Raw genomic sequence first — 24,338 nt, forward strand, 5'->3', positions numbered from 1 at the left:
TTTTAGGTATTTCCTTTTGGCTACTCTAATACACTAGAAACTAAAAAAATGTCTATATAATGGTTCAGTAGTCATATAATTATTTGTTAAATCCTAACTTCTCTGTTACAACTCTTCCCTCTCATTTGATCATTCTCTCAATAAAGATCCCCCTTTAAGACTGCAAACATAAAACTACTTAGATTACTCAACTGCTCCCTAAATTGGCTGGCCTATGAAAATGTCCAGGTCATAGAAAGTACTCAATAAATGTTAGTTGTTGCTCGTGGTGTGAAAAAAGGAATTTAAAATAGCACATTAATAATTTTTGCATTGATTACCTGCTGGTTTGGAAGTACAGAGTTAAATAAAATGTATTATTAAAACTAATTTTACCTGTTTCTTTTTAATCTACTAATATAGCTTCTAGAAAATTTTAAATTACACATGTGGCTCATTTGAATTTGTGGCTTGCACTAAATTTCTGTTGGACAGCACTGCTGGACAGCACTGTTGGACAGAAAGACACCTCCAAAGTGTTGTGGCAAAACAGTTGTATTGAGGAGGACACTCTTCAAGGATCTTGATCACTTAAGAGGAAACGAAAAGGGGTCAAATTATAGCTGAACAAATATGAACTGTTCACTTACTAAAAATTTATCTTTAGGAAAAGTATAGTTATTATATGTCTAATGAAAAGTTCCTATTTTTAGGTTACTGGTTGGTTCCCCTTGGAGTGGCTTTCCTGAGAACCGAATGGGAGATGTGTATAAATGTCCAGTTGATCTATCTACTGCTTCATGTGAAAAACTGAATTTGCAAAGTAAGTTGTAAGTTAGCAATGTGATTTCTTATAAATAACAAAATCTCATTTCCTTTATGCCCAACTGAAAAACAGTAACAGCAAAATCAATCATAGTTCTGTCTTAATGAAATATAGATAGGTTTTTTTGCCTTTATCTCTTTAGTTATATAGGGCTCAATTGTATTCCAAATTTCCAAAATAATTTGGAGACCCAATTTGACATGACGCATGGGCAGCAGGCTGCTTCCTATCACCATCTACCCCCAGACTGTGTGGAATGTTTTCCATCAACTCTGAGCAGGATTATTTTGCTGATAATTCGCAGAAATCTGAGACTATACCTCACTCCCTCCTCTTCTCAACACAAACCACTAAGTGTACATTGGTACCAGGGCTGACTTTGGAGTCCTGGGAAACCCTCTGTGTTTGGATCATATCTAAATTATTACGTTCTAATAAAGAAATAGTGATTTGAGTATTTTTTCTATTTTAATTATTGGCATTTTGAATTCAAAACCTTCCAAAGGGGACAAGAATGGAAAAGCTACACAAGCAATAATTCCTGGTGCAAGTAAATTGTTCCTCAGTTTGACCTTCATCACATCATCTTCATCTAATAAAATTAAAATAAAATTAAAAAAACAGCACTGAGAAGTTACAGAGTTCTCCTGAAAAATTAAGGCATGAATTAGGAAAATACAGTGTCATGGATATCAAGGGCAATAAGTTTCAAAAATGATAATTAAGAGTTTAAGACAGCTATATTTCTTTCACGTCTCTGTGTACCTAATGTCTGGCATAATTTCTGGCATTAGTAGGTGCTCAACAAACATGATTTTAGTGAAATGGAAGGAGCATCAGTGGTGTCAGATGCTAAAGAAGTTGAAGATTAAGAGGATTGAGAAAAGATCATGGACTTACTTAAGGAGATTGTGGGGGCTCTAGATCAATGACTTCCAAACTTTTGAACACTCACCTCTAATACATATATATGATTTTTAAAAATAATAAAACTTTTAAACATTTAACCTTGATATATATATTTATTATTAAAAATTGTATGCATTGTACTAACATATCTTTTTAATGACACATTTATATAAAATTAACAGGAATAAAAACTTTCACATAAAAGTTCTATTATTTTCTTTCCACATCCCAGTGGATCACTTTATATGTTATCCATTGGCCTAGAATACAAATCCAGTAATGTCGATGGAAGAAAATAGATGGCAAAATTTAGGAGTGGTTGAGTAGTGAACAAGAACCATGAGTAAAAGTAGACTTTTATTTCCAGAAGTTGGATATTGATCCAGAAAAAAAATCAGAGCCATAAGGAGCTTGGAAAGAGCAGGGGTGACAAACTGGGGACCAAACAGAAACCTCATATGTATTTTGTTTGGCCAGCACATTCTTGTAAAAAATTTAAATTTGAATGCCTATAAGTCATGCCCTCTCCAGTCCCCACCACTCCCTAATATCTTACTCCCTGCAGCCTCATGTATTTAAGTGAGATGCCAGATCACTGAAGGCATCTCATTTCCCTATACTTAATTATAGAATTCAAACACTTGGGTATATGATACTAAATTCAATGCGAAATACAACCATGTGCATGTCTGGTTTGTTTTTTTTTTAACAACTTTAAATTAACAGGTGAAGAAGTAATCATTTCTTAAAATCTTTTCCCTTTGAAAGCCTCGACAAGCATTCCAAATGTTACTGAGATGAAAACCAACATGAGCCTTGGCTTAACTCTCACGAGGAACATGGGAACCGGAGGGTTTCTTGTGAGTGTTTACTTTTCATATCCTCCTTCTGTGTTTTCTCACCCTCCAGCCCATCAAATAAAATCTTGGGGTTTCAAGGCTGAAGCTTGCTTTCCCGTGAATTACATTACTTGGATATCCAACATAAAATAACAATCTGCTGACATGTCAACGTTCTAGGATCTTCAGCAAGACCACACTTGTTGCTACCACAGAAGAAGGGAACAAATGGTGCACTGACTCTTTGCCCTTGAGAAATGTGCTCAATATTTGTTGATAACAGCAGAATCCCTAAAGGAGCATTAAAGATAGTCACCATTAGCCACTGACAATCTGACATTATTTAAGTCTCTCACCTTATCTGATGTCTCATTCAGTTCCTAAAATGCTGTGAGAAGACTTCACAAATCAGTGCAATAGAGTGCCTAATTTAATAAGTGGCCCAGGGACAATTGATTGTTTAAGGAAGTGCACATCCAAATACATTTCAAGTGAATTAAAGAGTTAATATAAAAAACTAGATGAAAGTGGAAATTTTCTGAAAGAGAAAGTATTTTCTGAGTTTACAGCTGATAGAAAAAATAAGAAATTGTTCAAAAGATTTGACTCCATAAAAAATGAAAGACATCGTACACAAACAAAAAGTTTAAAGGCAAATAAAATCCCAACCTTATTTGAAATTTCTGTCAGCTCATATATGGGTACCCTAATTGTATATTACTGTTAAAATAGTGTTTGAAAGCATAATTTAACTATACATTAGTTACATCAATACTATTGATATAAACTTAAACTGAAAAGCCTATGTGTACAATCAGATTATTATGAAATGTAAGCAGTTTTGAACAGCCATTCTATTTTTACTAAAAGATATTTGTATTCATACAGATTTGTGTACCACTAAATAAATTAGAAACACATTAATTATGTTAATATTATAATTATAATATGTGTTATATCTATGCCAAAATGAATATTGCAATGAATTATCATGGTTTATGATATTCCAAAGTCTTTCTTAATAGGGTTGCTTTCATCTTTTTTGTTTGCTTACTTGTTTTTAGGGTTGAATAAGTTCAGAAAGAGGAATATGTTCAGATTTATGCATTACAGAATGGCCTTCAGAATTTTTATCTTTAACAATAGATAAAGTAAAATAAAATTACAAAAGAATCTGAAAGATCAATTTAATAATTAATGTAGCTAGCAAAATCAGAGAGAAAAGAAAGAAAAAGGAAAGAATGAAATATCCAACTCCAAGTTATCTTTGCATACCTAAAAAGTCAAAATCTTAAGACACCCTTAAGAATTATGTGGAAAAGACTAACAATCATCACATTTTTTTGAAACTTCTTAAGTTCTGGGCTTTAAGGAGGAATGTAGTTCTGGCATTAATAACTGGCATATCCTAATGTCAACTTCTTAATGCTATTTTCCATTGCCTTTAAAACAAAAAATCTTTTTTAAATACTTCATGAGTTATTATTTTTCAAGATGATAAAAAAAAACCTTGTGGTAAACACCCTAGGATGGGGATACAGAAATCAGTAATTGGTATCTGTTATTTGGAAAGCTACCCAAAGGCATCGATAATGATTTTTCCCTAATTGGCCAAGTGAACCAGTTTTATAGGAAGAAAACTCTACCTTGACAATTGAGCATGAAATATGAGTACAGCTGCTTCCTCTGTGAGATACCAGCAGTCAAACTGGGTCAAATAAGTGCCCTTTTATTCTTTTAATCACTTCTTACAAGTCTACACCTTTCTGTTCAGTTTTAATAATTGATTCAAAGCTTTATGCAATGTTCAACTTTGTAGATGTTTTTTGGAATCTTGGCTAGACTTCTGTCTCCCATTTTTATCCTTTTATATCTAGTGGTTTTAAAATTATTTAATCTGATGTTTCCCATGTTTTACATAGATTTAATCAGGAGTTGTTGGCATTCTAGGGATGCTTAAATGGAGAGAGTAGCGGTTGGGCTAATGGAGATATTAAGAATTGGAGCTTTGATGACTAGAGATTTTAGAGAGTAGAAGTAAGGGAATTCTGAGGTCTTCAAAGTAAAGGAATACTTTTTTGTAAAGTTAAAATGCTGGCAGCCCATGAACGTCATTTGTGTTTGTTTAGCCCATAAAGTGTTTTTCTAAACTGTGAATGTTCACACAATTGCCCTCACTGGCTCTCCTTGAAGAATTAGAGGATATGGCCACACAGAGGCCTACGTCACCCTGGTGAGTGGGCAAGGAGCCACAGGGGCTGGCTGCTATGTGTAAGGTGTGGTTCTTTAGCTCACCTTAGTGCCTCACCTGGCGCAGAGCACTCTTCTAGGTTCCCTGCCCGGCCCTTGGAGGCCCTTGGGTTATGGTTTCTGCTGTATAGGGACAGCAGGAAATAGATCATCAAAATAATAATGATAGTGATGTTGGCTAACAATTATATCACTCACTATTTACCCTTCACTCTTCTAAGAGTTTTACATCTATGGACCCATTTAAAAGTAGGAAGTATGATCATCCTCATTTTACAGGCAAGGCACCTGAGACTCCAGTAATGGAGAGTCAAAAAATGGACCCTGCACTCATTTGCCTCATGGGTGTTCTCAAGGAGGAGCTCACCCCCTATCTCTGGTTTGGTGGTGACCTGACAGTCCTGCTCCTTACGCTGACACCTGCTTCTGACCATCCCAGCACTTGTCCTTCCAGCAGGCCTGCCATTGAGCATAGCACATCTAACACCTTCTCCCTCACTTCTGTTTGCTCCAGCACACTCTTATTAAAAGGAATTTTTGACTTGCAAGTTTCAAGAATTGACATTTCTTGACATCTCATTAATGTGTGTGTGTGTGTGTATAAATGATTTTTGTGTCTCACAAATGGAGAGGTAGAGGATGAGCATTTTCTGTGTGTTTTATTTTTGTTCTCATTTCTTTTAAGACATGTGGTCCCCTGTGGGCACAACAGTGTGGAAATCAGTATTACACAACCGGTGTGTGTTCTGACATCAGTCCCGATTTTCAGCTCTTAGCCAGCTTTTCACCTGCAGTTCAGAGTAAGTTATGAACATACAGAGAGTCTTGGCAATTTAAAGGAGGGAAAAAATTATCAATGAGTGCCACCCAATCCCTCAACACCCTTTTACTTTGTCTCATTTTTACATGAGTATGAATTTTGACTATGAAAATCTGTTTCATCTTTTCCCATGTAGCCTGTCCTTCCCTCATAGATGTTGTGGTAGTATGTGATGAATCAAATAGTATTTATCCCTGGGATGCTGTAAAGAATTTTTTGGAAAAATTTGTTCAAGGCTTGGATATAGGCCCCACAAAGACACAGGTATGGCCATTGATAATATAGACGCTAACCCTTGTCTTTCTTTCTGAGAAAATGTTAGATACGATACCTTAATTTTAGCTTTTGTCTAATTCCAATATTAAATGCATTTAAAGGTAACCTTGAATGTTAATTAAAGCTTGTAACTACATGAGTTTTTCTACATAAGACTTTGCTCAATGCTTCTCTGTTGGGCTTAGATTTCTATTTCTGACACAGGCATCAAGGGTATAGGATATATTGTCCTAATCACTGTTCAGTTGCTTATTTTTCCCCTCTAACCCATGAATTTATCAATACATATTAAAATTCCATTTGTAATTTTTCTTTATCTTCACTTGGACTAATAATAATTTCCTTTGGTTAACTCTTTGCTGGTGAAACAATTATCCTTTAATTTTGGTCTTTTAATAAAGAAGTCCATAGGCAGCATAATTATACCATTTATATTTTATAGTCTTGTATCATAGCCTATTCTAGACTTTTTTCATACAAGATAAGTGTTTTCAATAATTTTGTATTGCTCCCTATGTTTTAATAAGTCTATATGCTTTTGGATCTTCTTGAAGTAGACAGCCACAACTCAGGATGAGAAGCTTCATGCTTCTTTTTTTTTTTTTTTTTTTAATCATCATTTTATTGAGATATATTCACATACCACGCAGTCATACAAAACAAATCGTACTTTCGATTGTTTACAGTACCATTACATAGTTGTACATTCATCACCTAAATCAATCCCTGACACCTTCATTAGCACACACACAAAAATAACAAGAATAATAATTAGAGTGAAAAAGAGCAATTGAAGTAAAAAGGAACACTGGGTACCTTTGTCTGTTTGTTTCCTTCCCCTATTTTTCTACTCATCCATCCATAAACTAGACAAAGTGGAGTGTGGTCCTTATGGCTTTCCCAATCCCATTGTCACCCCTCATAAGCTACATTTTTATACAACTGTCTTCGAGATTCATGGGTTCTGGGTTGTAGTTTGATAGTTTCAGGTATCCACCACCAGCTACCCCAATTCTTTAGAACCTAAAAAGGGTTGTCTAAAGTGTGCGTAAGAGTGCCCACCAGAGTGACCTCTCGGCTCCTTTTGGAATCTCTCTGCCACTGAAGCTTATTTCATTTCCTTTCACATCCCCCTTTTGGTCAAGAAAGATGTTCTCCGTCCCACGATGCCAGGTCTACATTCCTCCCCGGGAGTCATATTCCGTGTTGCCAGGGAGATTCACTCCCCTGGGTGTCTGATCCCACGTAGGGGGGAGGGCAGTGATTTCACCTTTCAAGTTGGCTTAGCCAGAGAGAGAGGGCCACATCTGAGCAACAAAGAGGCATTCGGGAGGAGACTCTTAGGCACAAATATAGGGAGGCCTAGCCTCTCCTTTGCAGCAACCGTCTTCCCAAGGGTAAAACTTATGGTAGAGGGCTCAACCCATCAAATCACCAGTCCCCTATGTCTGTGGTCATGTTAGCAACCATGGAGGTGGGGTAGGCGAATACCCCTGCATTCTCCACAGGCTCCTCAAGGGGGCACTACATCTTTTTTTTTTTCCTTGTTTTTCTTTTTTTTTTTTTTTTTTTTAACTTTCCTTTCTTTTTTAAATCAACTGTATGAAAAAAAAAGTTAAAAAGAAAACAAACATACAATAAAAGAACATTTCAAAGAGATCATAACAAGGGAGTAAGAAAAAGACAACTAACCTAAGATAACTGCTTAACTTCCAACATGTTCCTACTTTACCCCAAGAAAGTTACATAATATAGCAACATTTCTGTGGACTTGTTCCTACTATATCCATCAGAAATTAACAGACCATAGTCATTTCTGGGCATCCCCAGAACGTTAAATAGCTTATCTGTTCTTCTTGGATTATTGTTCCCCCTTCCTTAATTGCTCTCTACTGCTAGTTCCCCTACATTCTACATTATAAACCATTTGTTTTACATTTTTCAAAGTTCACATTAGTGGTAGCATATAATATTTCTCTTTTTGTGCCTGGCTTATTTCGCTCAGCATTATGTCTTCAAGGTTCATCCATGTTGTCATATGTTTCACGAGATCGTTCCTTCTTCCTGCCGCGTAGTATTCCATCGTGTGTATATACCACATTTTATTTATCCACTCATCTGTTGAAGGACATTTTGGTTGTTTCCATCTCTTGGCAATTGTGAATAATGCTGCTATGAACATTGGCGTGCAGATGTCTGTTCGTGTCACTGCTTTCCGATCTTCCGGGTATATACCGAGAAGTGCAATCGCTGGATCGAATGGTAAATCTATATCTAGTTTTCTAAGGAACTGCCAGACTGACTTCCAGAGTGGCTGAACCATTATACAGTCCCACCAACAATGAATAAGTGTTCCAATTTCTCCACATCCCCTCCAGCATTTGTAGTTTCCTGTTTGTTTAATGGCAGCCATTCTAACCGGTGTTAGATGGTATCTCATTGTGGTCTTAATTTGCATCTCTCTAATAGCTAGTGAAGCTGAACATTTTTTCATGTGTTTCTTGGCCATTTGTATTTCCTCTTCAGAGAACTGTCTTTTCATATCTTTTGCCCATTTTATAATTGGGCTGTCTGTACTATTGTCATTGAGTTGTAGGATTTCTTTGTATATGCAAGATATCAGTCTTTTGTCAGATACATGGTTTCCAAAAATTTTTTCCCATTGAGTTGGCTGCCTCTTTACCTTTTTGAGAAATTCCCTTGAGGTGCAGAAACTTCTAAGCTTGAGGAGTTCCCATTTATCTATTTTCTCTTTTGTTGCTTGTGCTTTGGGTGTAAAGTCTAGGAAGCGACCGCCTAATACAAGGTCTTGAAGATGTTTTCCTACATTATCTTCTAGGAGTTTTATGGTACTTTCTTTTATATTGAGATCTTTGGTCCATTTTGAGTTAATTTTTGTGTAGGGGGTGAGGTAGGGGTCCTCTTTCATTCTTTTGGATATGGATATCCAACTCTCCCAGCCCCATTTGTTGAAAAGACCATTATGGCTCAGTTCAGTGACTTTGGGGGCCTTATCAAAGATCAGTCGGCCATAGATCTGAGGGTCTATCTCCGAATTCTCAATTCAGTTCCATTGATCTATATGTCTATCTTTGTGCCAGTACCATGCTGTTTTGGCAACTGTGGCTTTATAATAAGCTTCAAAGTCAGGGAGTGTAAGTCCTCCCACTTCGTTTTTCTTTTTTAGAGTGTCTTTAGCAAATCGAGGCATCTTCCCTTTCCAAATAAATTTGATAACTAGCTTTTCCAAGTCTGCAAAGTAGGTTGTTGGAATTTTGATTGGGATTGCATTGAATCTGTAGATGAGTTTGGGTAGAATTGACATCTTAATGACATTTAGCCTTCCTATCCATGAACATGGAATATTTTTCCATCTTTTAAGGTCCCCTTCTATTTCTTTTAGTAGAGTTATGTAGTTTTCTTTGTATAGGTCTTTTACATCTTTGGTTAAGTTTATTCCTAGGTACTTGATTTTTTTAGTTGCTATTGAAAACGGTATCTTTTTCTTGAGTGTCTCTTCAGTTTGTTCATTTCTAGCATATAGAAACATTACTGACTTATGTGCATTAATCTTGTATCCCGCTACTTTGCTAAATTTGTTTATTAGCTCTAGTAGGTGTATCGTTGATTTCTCAGGGTTTTCTAGATATAAGATCATATCATCTGCAAACAATGACAGTTTTACTTCTTCTTTTCCAATTTGGATGCCTTTTATTTCTTTGTCTTGCCGGATTGCCCTGGCTAGCACTTCCAGCACAATGTTGAATAACAGTGGTGACAGCGGGCATCCTTGTCTTGTTCCTGATCTTAGAGGGAAGGCTTTCAGTCTCTCACCATTGAGTACTATGCTGGCTGTGGGTTTTTCATATATGCTCTTTATCATGTTGAGGAAGTTTCCTTCAATTCCTACCTTTTGAAGTGTTTTTATCAAAAAGGGATGTTGGATTTTGTCAAATGCTTTTTCAGCATCTATTGAGATGATCAATTGATTTTTCCCTTTCGAGTTTTTAATGTGTTGTAATACATTGATTGTTTTTCTTATGTTGAACCATCCTTGCATGCCTGGAATGAACCCCACTTGGTCATGGTGTATGATTTTTTTAATGTGTCTTTGGATTCGATTTGCAAGTATTTTGTTGAGGATTTTTGCATCTATATTCATTAGGGAGATTGGCCGGTAGTTTTCCTTTTTTGTAGCATCTTTGCCTGGTTTTGGTATTAGATTGATGTTAGCTTCATAAAATGAGTTAGGTAGAGTTCCATTTTCTTCAATGTTTTGAAAGAGTTTGAGTAAGATTGGTGTCAGTTCTTTCTGGAAAGTTTGGTAGAATTCCCCTGTGAAGCCATCTGGCCCTGGGCATTTATTTGTGGGAAGATTTTTGATGACGGATTGGATCTCTTTGCTTGTGATGGGCTGTTTGAGGTCTTCTATTTCTTCTCTGGTCAGTCTAGGTTGTTCATATGTTTCCAGGAAATTGTCCATTTCTTCTGCATTATCCAGTTTGTTGCCATACAGTTGTTCATAATATCCTCTTATAATTTTTTTAATTTCTTCAGGATCTGCAGTTATGTCACCTTTTTCATTCATTATTTTGTTTATATGGGTCTTCTCTCTTTTTGATTTTGTCAGTCTAGCTAGGGGCTTGTCAATCTTGTTGATCTTCTCAAAGAACCAACTTTTGGTGATATTTATCCTCTCTATTGTTTTTTTGTTCTCTGTGTCATTTATTTCTGGTTTAATCCTTGTTATTTCTTTTCTTCTACTTGGTTTGGGATTGGTTTGCTGTTCATTTTCTAGCTTCTTCAGTTGATCCATTAGTTCTTTGATTTTGGCTCTTCCTTCCTTTTTAATATATGCATTTAGTGCTATAAATTTCCCCCTTAGCACTGCTTTTGCTGCATCCCATAGGTTTTGGTATGTTGTGTTCTCATTTTCATTCGTCTCTATATATTTAGCAATTTCTCTTGCTATTTCTTCTTTAACCCACTGATTGTTTAGTAGTGTGTTGTTTAACCTCCAGGTATTTGTGAATTTTCTAAGTCTCTGATGGTTATTGACTTCTAATTGTATTCCATTTTGGTCAGAGAATGTGCTTTAAATAATTTCAATCTTTTTAAATTTATTGAGGCTTGTTTTATGTCCCAGCATATGATCTATTCTGGAGAAAGTTCTGTGAGCACTAGAAAAGTATGTGTATCCTGGTGATTTGGGATGTAATGTCCTGTATATGTCTGTTAAATCTAATTCATTTATCAGATTGCTTAGGTTTTCAGTTTCTTTACTGGTCTTCTGTCTGGTTGATCTATCTATAGGAGAGAGTGATGTGTTGAAATCTCCCACAATTATTGTGGAAACATCAATTGTTTCCTTTAGTTTTGCCAGTGTTTCTCTCATGTATTTTGTGGCACCTTGATTGGGTGCATAGACATTTACGATTGTTATTTCTTCTTGCTGAATTGCCCCTTTTATTAGTATGTAGTGGCCTTCTTTGTCTCTCAAAACATCCCTGCATTTGAAGTCTATTTTATCTGAGATTAATATTGCTACACCTGCTTTCTTTTGGCTGTAGCTTGCATGAAATATTTTTTTCCATCCTTTCACTTTCAGTTTCTTTGTGTCCCTGTGTCTAAGATGAGTCTCTTGTATGCAACATATTGATGGTTCATTTTTTTTGATCCATTCTGCGAATCTATATCTTTTAATTGGGGAGTTTAATCCATTTACATTCAACGTTATAACCGTGAAGGCATTTCTTGAATCGGCCATCTTATCCTTTGGTTTATGTTTGCCATATTTTTCCCTCTCTCTATTAATATCCTTTATTGTACCCATACCGAATCTCTTTAGTACTGAACCTTTCTCCAAGTCTCTCTGTCCTGTCTTTGTTTCTCTGTCTGTAGGGCTCCCTTTAGTATCTCCAGTAGGGCAGGTCTCTTGTTAGCAAATTCTCTCAGCATTTGTTTGTCTGTGAAAAATTTAAGCTCTCCCTCAAATTTGAAGGAGAGCTTTGCTGGATAAAGTATTCTTGGCTGGAAATTTTTCTCACTCAGAATTTTAAATATATCGTGCCACTGCCTTCTCGCCTCCATGGTGGCTGCTGAGTAGTCACTACTTAGTCTTATGCTGTTTCCTTTGTATGTGGTGAATTGCTTTTCTCTTGCTGCTTTCAGAACTTGCTCCTTCTCTTCTGTGTTTGACAGTGTGATCAGTATATGTCTCGGAGTGGGTTTATTTGGATTTATTCTATTTGGAGTTCGCTGAGCATTTATGATTTGTGTATTTATGTTGTTTAGAGGATTTGGGAAGTTTTCCCCAACAATTTCTTTGAATACTCTTCCTAGACCTTTACCCTTTTCTTCCCCTTCTGGGACACCAATGAGTCTTATATTTGGACGTTTCATATTATCTATCATATCCCTGAGGTCCATTTCGATTTTTTCAATTTTTTTCCCCTTTCTTTCTTTTATGCTTTCATTTTCCATTCTGTCATCTTCCAGGTCACTGATTTGTTATTCAACTTCCTCTAGTCTTGTACTATGAGTGTCCAGAATCTTTTTAATTTGGTCAACAGTTTCTTTAATTTCCATAAGATCATCCATTTTTTTATTTAGTCTTGCAATGTCTTCTTTATGCTCTTCTAGAGTCTTCTTGATTTCCTTTATATCCCGTACTATGGTCTCATTGTTCATCTTTAGTTCTTTGAGTAGCTGCTCTAGGTGCTGTGTCTCTTCTGGTCTTTTGATTTGGGTGCTTGGGCTTGGGTTATCCATATCGTCTGGTTTTTTCATACGCTTTTAATTTTCTGTTGTTTTTGGCCTCATGGCATTTGCTGAACTTGATAGGGTTCTTTTAGGGTTTGTAGACCTATTGAAGTCTTTATCTCTAAATTATCAGATCTACAGCTTCGTGGAGTACACTTTCTCTAACTAACCAGCAGGTGGCATCCACGAGCCACCTGTTCTCCACAAGCCAGTTCTCCCCTGCTTAGCCTTTTTGGTGAGTGGGGGAGTGAGTCTTGTGGGGCCCAATTGGTGTACCAAGCTTGCGTGTGTAGTTGGTGTTGCCTGCCCTGTATGTGGGGCGTGTTTCTGGGCAGTTGGGGAGGGGGGGTGGCCCTAACAATCAAATCTCCCTGGTGATCCTAGATTTTTAATGCTGCTGCAATAGTCTAATCCTTCAGTTCAGTCCTGCCACAGTTTGTCTCTGCCACTGACCCACTAGTCCTTGGTATTGGCGTATGGCTCCTGAGACTTGCAAGTGGGCCCCTCTTCCAGGCTGTGCACCCCGGGTCCTCTGTTGAGGGATGACTGTGCTATGTCACAGGTGAGTGCCGTCCCCCCAGGGCAGTTCTGGGCTGCTGGGCTGTGTAGGGAGGCTCCCAGTCTGCTCAAATGATGGCTGAATGGGGCTTTGTTAATTCACACTGCTCCACCTTCCCAACTCTGGGACAATCAGCTGAGGTTGCAGGGAAGGCTAATGTCCACGCCCAGTTTTGTGGTGTGTGCCTGTTATTTGAAGCACTTCCGTCACACTGGGTTGTCTGTGGCAGCTCTGGGCTATGGGGCTGGTGATGGGCAGGAGTGTTTCCTGTCCACCAGGATGGTGGCTGTGAGCAGACACCCCCCTTTTCTTGGGAAGTTGTGGTGTTTAGTGAATTTTCTCAGCCACTGGATTATTGCCTTTTGTCTCAGAGCTCTCTTAGTTCTGCTCTTGACTTGACGTGCCCAAATTGAAAGTCTTTGAAGCTTTCTGTATTGGGCTTCTTAGAGTAATTGTTTTAGAAAAAGAAAAAAGGATTAAAAAAAAAAAAAAAAAAAAAGGGCCCTCCTCAGAGATCTAATGGGTTATTGAAATGCTAACAGACAAAGCAGCCAGGGCCATTAAGGAAAGGTCCACAGGGCAGAGAGATCAGCTTTCTTCGGGATTTGCATATGCGCCTCAAGGCCTGAGCTCCGCCCTTCCCCTTTCTGTGTTCACCAGAACTCCAAAAATCCTCTGCTTTTATTTTGGAGTTTTTCGTGTTGTTTTTTTTTCTATGCCTGTCTCCTCTCTGCTGGGCTGGCTGCTCTCAGATTCTCTGGTGTCTGGTCTCAGTCTATCTATGGTTGGAGTTTGGATCAGTAGAATGAGTTTCTGATAAGGGCTGCCACTGCAGTTCTCCCTTCTCCTTCCCGGAGCTGACAGCCCCTCCTCCCACGGGACTGAGCCTGGCAGGGAGGGGCGCGGGTCCCCTGGCCGCAAAAACTTACAGATTTCGCTGATCTCAGCAGTTCGACATTTTCATGAGTGTTGTATGAAGTATGCCCAAAGACAGATTGCTCTGTGGTGTCCAGTCCACGCAGTTCCTGGCTTTCTACCTACTTTCCTGGAGGAGTAAATAAAACATATAGCTCACCAGTCTGCCATCTTCCATGCTTCTTTAAGAAGAATGAATAGCATTTATGAAAAAATTCTGCTCCTTATGTTTTTCTTTCTGATGAGATCTGCCATTTGATGGGTCATTCAGTTGTAGGAGCACATTGAATGAAATTCAATGGGGACCAATTCACAGAATTTCCAATTTATGTTCTTGTGTTGACATGTAATGCTCCAACATCCAACATCTTGTAACAATTGTTAAACCATTTTTCCCTATGTGCTTTGCTGTTATCGATATTGAAATTTCCCTTTTTGCTTTCTTATACAGGATTATAAAATATTAACACATGTTTACCCCCTTGACATTGCTTTTCAATACCAAGGGGACATTAATATCTGCTGAGGTTTCTTGTGGGCTTTTATCAGAAAACTCTGTTATATAAGACCAGGCATAGGACTGGTTTGGGGGGAGTATTACTGTTAAAGATTCCTTATAAGAAAAGTTCTCGTATGTACCTGCTTATTTTCTCCATCTCTAAAAGTGTTAACCATCCTCCCCCTACCCACCCTTAACTTGACTTAACAGTCTCTCATATGGAATTCATGGTCTTCGTCTACTTTCTCTTTTTCCTCCTACCCCAATGCATCTTCTTCCTCTTTCGTACAACTGAAGTTTGACCTCTCTATAAGTCCTAATATGCCGTATTTCTTTGAATCACCTATTCAGCCTTCCCCTTTCTTGCACATACTTCTAGGGTTATGTCATGGGAAATATTACAATTTTCTTCTCATATTAGACTTTGAAATCCTCAGAGTTATTTTTTATTCTTTCCTCCTTCTCAAGTTTTACATCCTACCCTAAATAAAAGGGTCCAGAAATATCTTTTTTTTTTTTTTTTTGGCCATCTTCCCAATGCCTCTCTAGCAAAAATTAGCTGATGGCCATCCAAGATCCAAGTCTGTCCCTCCCACCTTTCCTCATGGACCTCTGTTTCAGAAACCCTCTTACCACTGACCACTTCCTGCCCTGGAAACCCAATTCCCAGGCTTACAGAATAATTTCAGTGCCTGAGAACAAGGACATTAATGGAAGGGTATGACCTTCTTGTAAAGATCTGCTATTTGAGTAAAGTTTTCTTTTTGCTTGTCTACTTAAGGTGACCCTTCTTGATAAAACGAATTAGAAACTGTCCCTGAACATTTTGTTGAAAAGTCTTTCTGTCTCTCAGCTCTCTCAAATAACACTCTCTCTCTAAAGACATATTCTCTAAAGGCCAGAAATGCTCTTTCTCACAGGCACATATAGCAGTTTTCCTCCCAAGATACTGGAACCCATAATTAGAAGGGATCCAGCACAATAAATAGATCCCAATGTACTGAATTGATTAGGGGCACGTTGGTTTTTCTTTATTCAACTCTAATTTTCTGTTTATTATATAATTGTGCTCAATTAACGAGACGTTACCTTCCATCTATGACTGCTTATCATTTTACATTGTTAACATAATTATATTCGTCTGTCATTAGGACATTTATTTATAGTTTTAATCCTCCTGTTGTGAATTTTTATCCTTATTATAATATTTACCCACATTAAAATATTATAGGGCAGTGCTTAAAAACCTATAATTATTACACTTGAGAACCAAAATATAAGCTATAGCACATCATGTTCCTTGGCGATAAGTTCTGCTATTGTAAACTGACAGTTTCAAATAACGAAGAAGCCATTCTGTTGAAAGAAAAATAACTATTATTAAGAACAAAATTAGAAGTGATTATCTTAAGCTTTCAGCCACCTCCAAATGCACTTTTGATTTTATTATAATGGTGAAGCAAATTATTTATAACTTGATAATCCATTAATAACCTTCTGCTCTGTTGAAGGTGGGATTAATTCAGTATGCCAATAATCCAAGAATTGTGTTTAACCTGAACACTTTTAAAGCCAAAGCTAAAATGATTGAAGCAACATCTCGAACGTTCCAACATGGTGGTGACCTCACAAATACTTTCAAAGCAATTCAGTTTGCAAGGTAAGTTGTGAGGCTAATATGACAATATTTTGATAAGAAAAAAATGCTTATGGGTAAGAAAAAGGAAAGAAAATAGAAAGAAAAAGGATATACCTGATACCTATACTAAATCAGAAAAAATAAAGAAGGAAAGTTTAACTATTCTGTGACTTGAACACTTTGAAATGGCAGTTGTGAAATGAAGTTAAAAATCTTTGATTTCTAGGATTTGTATATTACATGATTTTTATATGAAGTACATATGCATGAATCATGAAGTACATGATTACATGAAGTAAATGAAATGAAATAGGAAGAGCTTAGGTTAAAAGAGTAGGAAAATGAACAGTTTTTACGTACATATTAATATCTATCAACTACAGACAACCTGAGCTATTAGAGCACTTCAGGCAAATTAACAGAGGTTATAGAATTGTAAATGTTGATCATGTATGAGTCTGAATTGAATGAGTTTATTATTATAAGTTACGGGGAGTGTGAATTTTACAACTACACAGCACTGTCTTGATTTTTCACTCAGTTTCTCTATTTTCTCAATTCCACTGGACTTCATATTCATCCTACTTTAATCGAATATCTTTACAAAAATGATAAACCCTCCCCAATTGTTTTAAAAAAAAATGTAAACAATAAGCTCACCTTTCTTCCCTTAAACCTTCTTCCCACATTTTTCATTTCATTGTGAATTCCTTCCTTCCACTACAATAATTCCTTAAAAGAAGCATCTCTACTCTCTACATCCACTCCTTGAAACACATAGCCCTGCTACTTACAGTATTTTGTTAAAGATAAACATGGCCCAACCCAGTGGTCCCATCTCAAGCTTCATCCTCTTTAGCTTCTCTGAGCATATTGTAACGATCGACACTGCTATCCCGACCCCAGTTGCCACAACACTGCAAACTTCTGAAATCCCTAGAAACTCTTTGTCAGCAACATTTGCCTCTTCACTGGCTCCTCCTATTTTCTCTTCACTAAACAGAATATTTCCAAAACCTCTGTCCTCAGCCCTCCTTTATAGTCCTCCTCTCTTAGAAATGGTATCCACTTTAATGGCATCAAACATTGCATGTGTGTGGGATACCCCATAGCTATGTTGTCAGCCCTGAACTCTCTCCCCAGATTTGCACAGGCACCCAGATAATGCTGAATATCTTCATCTGGAGTTTTGGATCACTTAACCAAATCCATATATCCAACACTGGCCTGAATTATTTTCCCTACTCCTCTTCGTGACTCTGCTTTTTTGATTCATGCTACAGCCTATTCCCCCAATTATTTTGAACTAAAAACTTGGTGGTTTTCCTTATTCTTTCTGCTCTTTCTTAGTTTAGATCCCACATCTGGCCAGTCACCACATCCTGTCCTTTCTAATTCTGTAATTCCTCTTATATCTGCCCCTTCTTTTTTCTGTGTGTATATTTTAGTTATTGCTTCTACTATCAACTGGTAACTCTCCCTACATATCTCAATAGTAATTCCCCATGAGAGAGGATATGATTGGCTTGGTTAATCCTGTCCTTTAATGCCAGACCATCTCATAGGCTGTTGGCCAGTCCCTAGGTCATCTGCCATTAGATGAAGTGACCTTCCTGGTCCAGTAAACCAGGTTGAGGGGTTAGTGAGTTGAGATATAAAATGGCCTCCAATAGGTAGAAACTGCAAAGGGTCCCGTTTTTTAGCATGAAATACTGGTGTGGCATTTTCCACAGAAAGTAGCAGGATGTCTGGCAAGCTTTCTTCTCCAGGATAATGGCCACTGTCTGTCAAGGTGGGATTTCTAGAGCTTTCATATCTTTTCAGAATTTTGGTTTTTATTCCCTACCCTCATGTCTTTCTTCCCACTATTTCCCAAACTAACAGGATTTCTTCATTTCATTGCTAAGAGGATCACCCAACTTCTTACTCACACCTCCCAGAATTTAATTTCCTTTATTTATTTTCTCTGTTTATTTATAACATCTAATAGAATAATAATCTGACACTCAGTAAATATTGCTGTATTTCCATCCACCTTGTTACTTTGAATGCCTATGGTTTGCAATTTATTATTCTAAGCACTGCTGCTAATCAAAAGAATGCAGGGACTGCAAATATAAGCCAGGGATTTGAAGGGGGGGGGGGCGGGAATAAATAAATGAGAAACAGTTTCTGTCTTCAAAAACCTTATGATCATATATGAGATCAAAAATTATTTGGTGTGAATGCTGAAATTCAAGTATGACTGAATGACAAAATAGGAGTATTTTCTTGTATTTCTGTATTCTACAATATAGAATACAAGAAACGTTTTAGGAAATAAAATGATGTGTTCAGTTTAAGACATGTTGAATTTGAAGTGCTTCTTACCTATTCAGGTGAAAATATTCAGCAAGCATTGAATATATAAATTAAAAGATGGAAGGGATCAATGGAAAACAGAGACTTTAGAGTATCATCATATAGGTGGTAGTTAATCCAAAGGAGTAGGTGACATTACCCAGAAAGACCATGCAGCAGGAGAGTCCAATGGGTAAAAAATAAAAGTTGTTGGACAACTGGCCACCATCTAGAAACAACATAAAGCTGAATCCCTGCCTCATTCCTTGCGTCAAAATAAATTCCATGATGGGCAGCAAGATGGCATCTGCCCGCAGGATCATTCAGGTGTTCAAGCCACATACTCCATTAATAAGTTTTCCTGACTGAAGACACAACCTTAAACTCAATGTATCAGAGCTTTGAGATCAGCAGAAATACCTTCTCACTCTTCTGTAATTTCACAGCATTCTATGGGAAGTAGATGCATCAGGGTCTTCCAGATACTCGAGAAATAGTAAAGTCATCACCTCAGAAATAGAGAAGGAAACTTATGTCACAAGATAAAATTGAATTTACCCAACATGGAGGTCCAGAATAACCACCGACAAGGCTGCTGTGTATCATCAGACAAAAGACACATCTTTACAATAAAGGGAATTCCAAATGACAAATGAACTATTGTACTTTAAACAACTATAATAAAATATTCTGAAAAAAAAGAAAGAAAATTTAAATGGACACGTGTATCTCCTAATTTGTGTATCTTGGTCACCTTTTCCACAAGCTTAAGTATTCATAAGCTTTATAAATATTAAAATATACATTTTAAAATGTTAGACTACTAATTTACTCTTATCAAGTTTTACCACTGTTGAACTATTATAAGCACACAATGTCTGGTAAAATATCATAGGTTTCCCCTAATTTCACTTTTCTTTCAGATGCTGTTTAGAGATGAAAAGAATTTATCAGGCAGAATTGCTGCTGATTAGGATCAGTGAAATAATGACTCCATTATTTGTTCTTAATTCTTTAATGTTTTTACATTGACAAGGTTACTGGAGTACAACTGGCTTAATAAGCATATACTACTCTAAAGGATAAAAATATAGCCAAGGTAAAACAGGTGACTGTGGTATTGAGACTGGGGAGATAATGCAAAAGATTTGTAACCTACATTCAGAAAAACATCAACGAGTATAAAATGGAAAATAAATTGAGTTCAAAATGAAATTTGACTAGAAATTGCAATTACATTTTGGTGGGTGTTAAAATGTCTTATTTGGTTATTTTACTGTTTTGATTGTGCTCATGTATGCAAATCCTGATAACCTGCAACTTTCTCAAACTTAATGTCTGAAAGCCCCATAAAATCATCCTAAAGATTTACCTTATTAAAGCAATTTATGGAACTTTAATAAGGTCTTCCTTTGCCAAGGATATGTTATTATTGTGTACCTAATCACAAAGGCTAAATAAATTATCTTCCACATGAAAAAATAATAAATGAATAAATGAATAAATAAACAAGTAAATAAATAAATAAATAAATTCCAGCTAGATCAAAGATTTAAATATAAGAAAATGAAGAACTAGGAGAAAACTTGAATGATTTTAAAACATAGAGATGGGAAGTCTTTTTAAAATATCATGCCAAATATAAAAGACAGAAAAACATCGATAAATTTGATTATATTATGTCAAAACATACACTTCTGTACAAAATAATACCACTTAAAATTCCAAAGATGATTAATGTACTCAGGAAGCTATTTGCTTTATTAACAACAAGATCTTACTGATTATTAAGAAAATGATGAATAGCACAAAGAAAAATGGACAAAGATATAGAAAAATCAAGTTAAAAAAAGAAATACAGATTGTTAGTGAACATATAAAGTTCTCATCATTCATTCTTAATGGAGTATACATAATTTCTCACTTCTTTTAATGCCCAAAACTAAAATGTTTAACAACTCTCATTATTAGGGAAAGGAAGTAGAGAATTTGCACCTAAGTACACTGATGGTATTATAAATTGGTGGACATTTTTAAGGGCAATTTGGTAATATCTATCAAAATTTGAAATGTGTATACCCATTGTCCTGGCAGTTCCACTGCTAAGAGTTTATCCTACTGATAAAAATACATCAAAATACATACAAAGGAACATTCATTGCAGCATTACTTATAAAACTCCAAATGTCCTAAATTTGAAGTGTGTATATCCATTGTCCTGGTAATTCCACTGTGAAGATTTTATCCTACTGATAAAAATATGTCAAAATATATACACAGGAACATTCATTGTAGCATTACTTATAAAACTCCAAATATCCTAAGTGCCCACTAATGGGGAACTGATTAAATAAACTATGGTGCCCTCCAAATAATGAAATACTATGCAGTCATTAAAAAGGCCCTATTGGCTTTATATGTGCTGATATGGAAAGCTCTCCATCAAAATGAAAAGTAACTGCATAGAATGTGACCCCATATGTGTAAGATTTTAAGGGGTAGACTATGCATATACCTATATTGCATATAAATAATACATTTTCTAGAGTGTGATAATAGTGTTACCTTTGGAAGGGGGAGTGGTGTCAATTTTTCATTTTACACCTTTCCAAACTCTGAAATTTTTTGCCAGGTGTAATTATAACTTTGTAAAAAATAAATAAGTAATGACAAAGTACTTCCAGATCCAATGAGTAAAATTTATGTTAGGAATGTCTTAGCTCTATGGCTTAGTATTAATGAATTTAATTTTCTTATCATAAGATAATTCTAAGGATTCCAGGTGTAAATACATACACACACACACACACACACACGCCATGAAATCCATGGAAATCATTTGTAATGCCAAGCAAGATGTACATTTTTATGTTTCTCTACAAACTACATAGTCAACTATGTCACCAGAATTGACATGGAGAGAAATTATAAGTTGCAACAGGTTTTGCTCAAAGAAGCTTGTCTCAAATTTTTATTTCAAGCCCGAAATGCATGTATTATCTTCATCTTGTGATAGTGAGACTTGACTTTTATCTGTCACAGGGATTTTGCTTATTCAGCAGCTGCTGGTGGACGACCAAGTGCTACCAAAGTAATGGTGGTTGTAACTGATGGTGAATCACATGATGGTTCAATGTTGAAAGCAGTGATTGATCAGTGCAACAAGGACAACATAGTGAGATTTGGCATAGCAGTAAGTGGCTTTTTCCGTTTATTCATTTTGTGGTTGATGGGTAAATGTTCCTTTATAGTATTACTTCACATGTCTGCACTTTCTCATTGGCTGTTCATAGTGTCATACGAAAGAGTTTTTACCCTATCTCTCCTCCTTGCTTATTTTCAGTTCTGTAAACTAAAAGCAAGTGGGAATGTTGCTTGATTTGCTTCTATGTATGGAAATAGGCTAAAAAGTGCTAGTGGGAAAATGGAGTATAAAAATAATGACCTCTTTTCCTCTTTCTCTATTTTCAAGGTTCTTGGATACTTAAACAGAAATGCCCTTGATACTAAAAATTTAATAAAAGAAATCAAAGCAATTGCCAGTATTCCAACAGAAAGATACTTTTTCAATGTGTCTGATGAAACAGCTCTACTAGAAAAGGCTGGGACATTAGGAGAACAAATTTTTAGCATAGAAGGTAAAAGAACTCTCTTTTCAAGGATTTTTCTTTTGAGAACTTTTTTCGAGAATTCTTGATTTTATTATAACATAGTTACTCTATTAATATTAATTTGTATACCTTTTATAAAAAGAACTACAAATCAAGAAAAATGAACACAGAATATGAAATATTTTATAGAAGACAAAATACAAATGGCCAATAAACCTCAGAAAATATTGCCAAGTTCAGTCATTATTTAAAGACACAAACTAAATCAATATTATGCTTTTGCCTAAAGGATGATAAAGATTAATAATGCTTAATCTTGGAGAGATTATGAGGGAAACAAAGAAGCTAATACTCTTGATAAGATTGATTATTAAAATTTTTAAGGAACAATTTAGTCATATCTATTACAATTGCTAATAGTTTTACCTTTTTACACTATTATATAATTTTTGAAATTCTTGAATTTGTCTATAACAGGCATGTATAATATTAAAATTAGAAAAATACAGTGAAGATTTCAGACTTTTGATTATTTGCGTGGCCTGGGAAGGTCTAGTCAGTGTAGAAAAAGTAGCTTTTCTGAGCTCCCTGCAGGAAGGACTGGAACACACTTCCCAGTTCGTAAAAATTCCCACACAACCCAATTCCTGGTTCCCAATGGTTAAATCCAAATAACTATCAGTAATTAAGAGCATATATTTATTCAGCATTTACTATGTGTCAGATACTGCTTCATGAACTAGGTTAAAAGGGCTAAATAAATTATGTATTCATTTCTATAGTGAAATCTTGATTTCCTATTTATCCACTGGAAAGTTCTATCCAAGAAATTTGATTGCTTCTTAAACATTCCAGGGTGCTTCTAAGTTATTGAAACCACCATCATAATCTAATGTAGTCTGAGAGAATACAAAAACATTAGGCTACCTATGCTGATAATTTTGTTTGTTTGTGGTAATATGAGAAAGAACAAGCATGATACAATATAAATGCTAACCAGAAATTATTTGAGTATTATTTTCTATTACAATTTTGGGGGGTACTGTCCTACTGTAGTAAGCATTATTTATACTCATCCTGTAAAAATTGTTACATCTTTTAAACAAATGACTATGTCTTTGTCACTATGTCCTGTGGTAAAATTTGTCTTCTATTAAATGACAGTCTAAGAATTTAGCTTCCCTTTTGCAAAGATTAGTAAAACAACCATTTTGACCACATTGTATGGAAAATGAGTACTAATCAAAATTATAGCATTAGTGACAGAAGCAAGCACATATATATAACTAGGACAGACTTCCCTATTGGTAAATTTCTTTCTCAATCTCAATTGCTTAGCTCCTCCACCTACATGGGAGATATCCATACATTTATTAGTATCAAGATTTAAAAGCTCAAAATTCAGTTATTTTCTTAGTACTGTTAAATATAAAACATAATCGAAGCCTGTTTGCATCATACCTCGTAACATTTGTGGAGTGTTCTTTGATATCAGGAACTTCATAAGTAAATTCCAAGAAACACATTAATGCTTAATCAACATTAATGCCAACTTCAAACACAGCCTTGGAATTACTGTGAATTTATGTAATCCGTTATAACATTTCCTTAGTGACTTTTCCCTCCCAGAATCTGCCAACCCTGTAGTTTTGAGTGAACATCAGAACATCGATTGTGTGTATGTGTGTGTGTATGTATGTGCATGCTTGAAAATTTGACTTAAAATTGCTGACAGTAATATACATTTTGAAATTATTATTTCCCAGGTACTGTTCAAGGAGGAGACAACTTCCAGATGGAAATGTCACAAGTGGGATTCAGTGCAGATTATTCTCCTCAAAATGTGTGTATATCAGATAACTTCAAGTCATGTGTCATTTGGCCTAACACTTCTGGACATAGTAGCCTTATACGTAAAATGGGAAAACAGCCATCTAGCAATCAACAGTTGATTTCTAATCACAGTTGTTTAGTTGCTGTGTGGTGCTGACTGCCATCCAAACAATGAAGGTTAATAATGCCTTCCCTCCCCTATTTCACAGGGATTTTTGAATGGAAAAAGAAAATCATAATGTACAAGAATGCTTTTGAGTACTCCAGAGGACAGGCAGTAT

At 36.0% G+C, this 24,338-nt stretch overlaps 1 protein-coding gene and 1 pseudogene across 2 annotated transcripts in view; both read left to right on the top strand.

Moving 5' to 3' along the window:
* Window positions 1–24,338, top strand: part of ITGA2 (integrin subunit alpha 2) — a 110,053-nt gene that overhangs the window by 48,303 nt on the left and 37,412 nt on the right. For both annotated transcript variants that reach the window (XM_037799037.1, XM_037799036.1), the window contains 8 exons: window positions 693–802; window positions 2,483–2,574; window positions 5,489–5,603; window positions 5,760–5,887; window positions 16,146–16,294; window positions 21,656–21,806; window positions 22,086–22,251; window positions 23,991–24,067. In XM_037799037.1, the coding sequence (XP_037654965.1) occupies window positions 693–802; window positions 2,483–2,574; window positions 5,489–5,603; window positions 5,760–5,887; window positions 16,146–16,294; window positions 21,656–21,806; window positions 22,086–22,251; window positions 23,991–24,067 (988 nt within the window). The remainder of the gene's footprint in view (window positions 1–692; window positions 803–2,482; window positions 2,575–5,488; window positions 5,604–5,759; window positions 5,888–16,145; window positions 16,295–21,655; window positions 21,807–22,085; window positions 22,252–23,990; window positions 24,068–24,338) is intronic.
* LOC119506128 lies at window positions 18,899–19,193 on the top strand (annotated as a pseudogene).

The sequence above is a fragment of the Choloepus didactylus genome, chromosome 11 (assembly GCF_015220235.1).
Source record: "Choloepus didactylus isolate mChoDid1 chromosome 11, mChoDid1.pri, whole genome shotgun sequence".
NCBI classification, from domain to species: domain Eukaryota; kingdom Metazoa; phylum Chordata; class Mammalia; order Pilosa; family Megalonychidae; genus Choloepus; species Choloepus didactylus.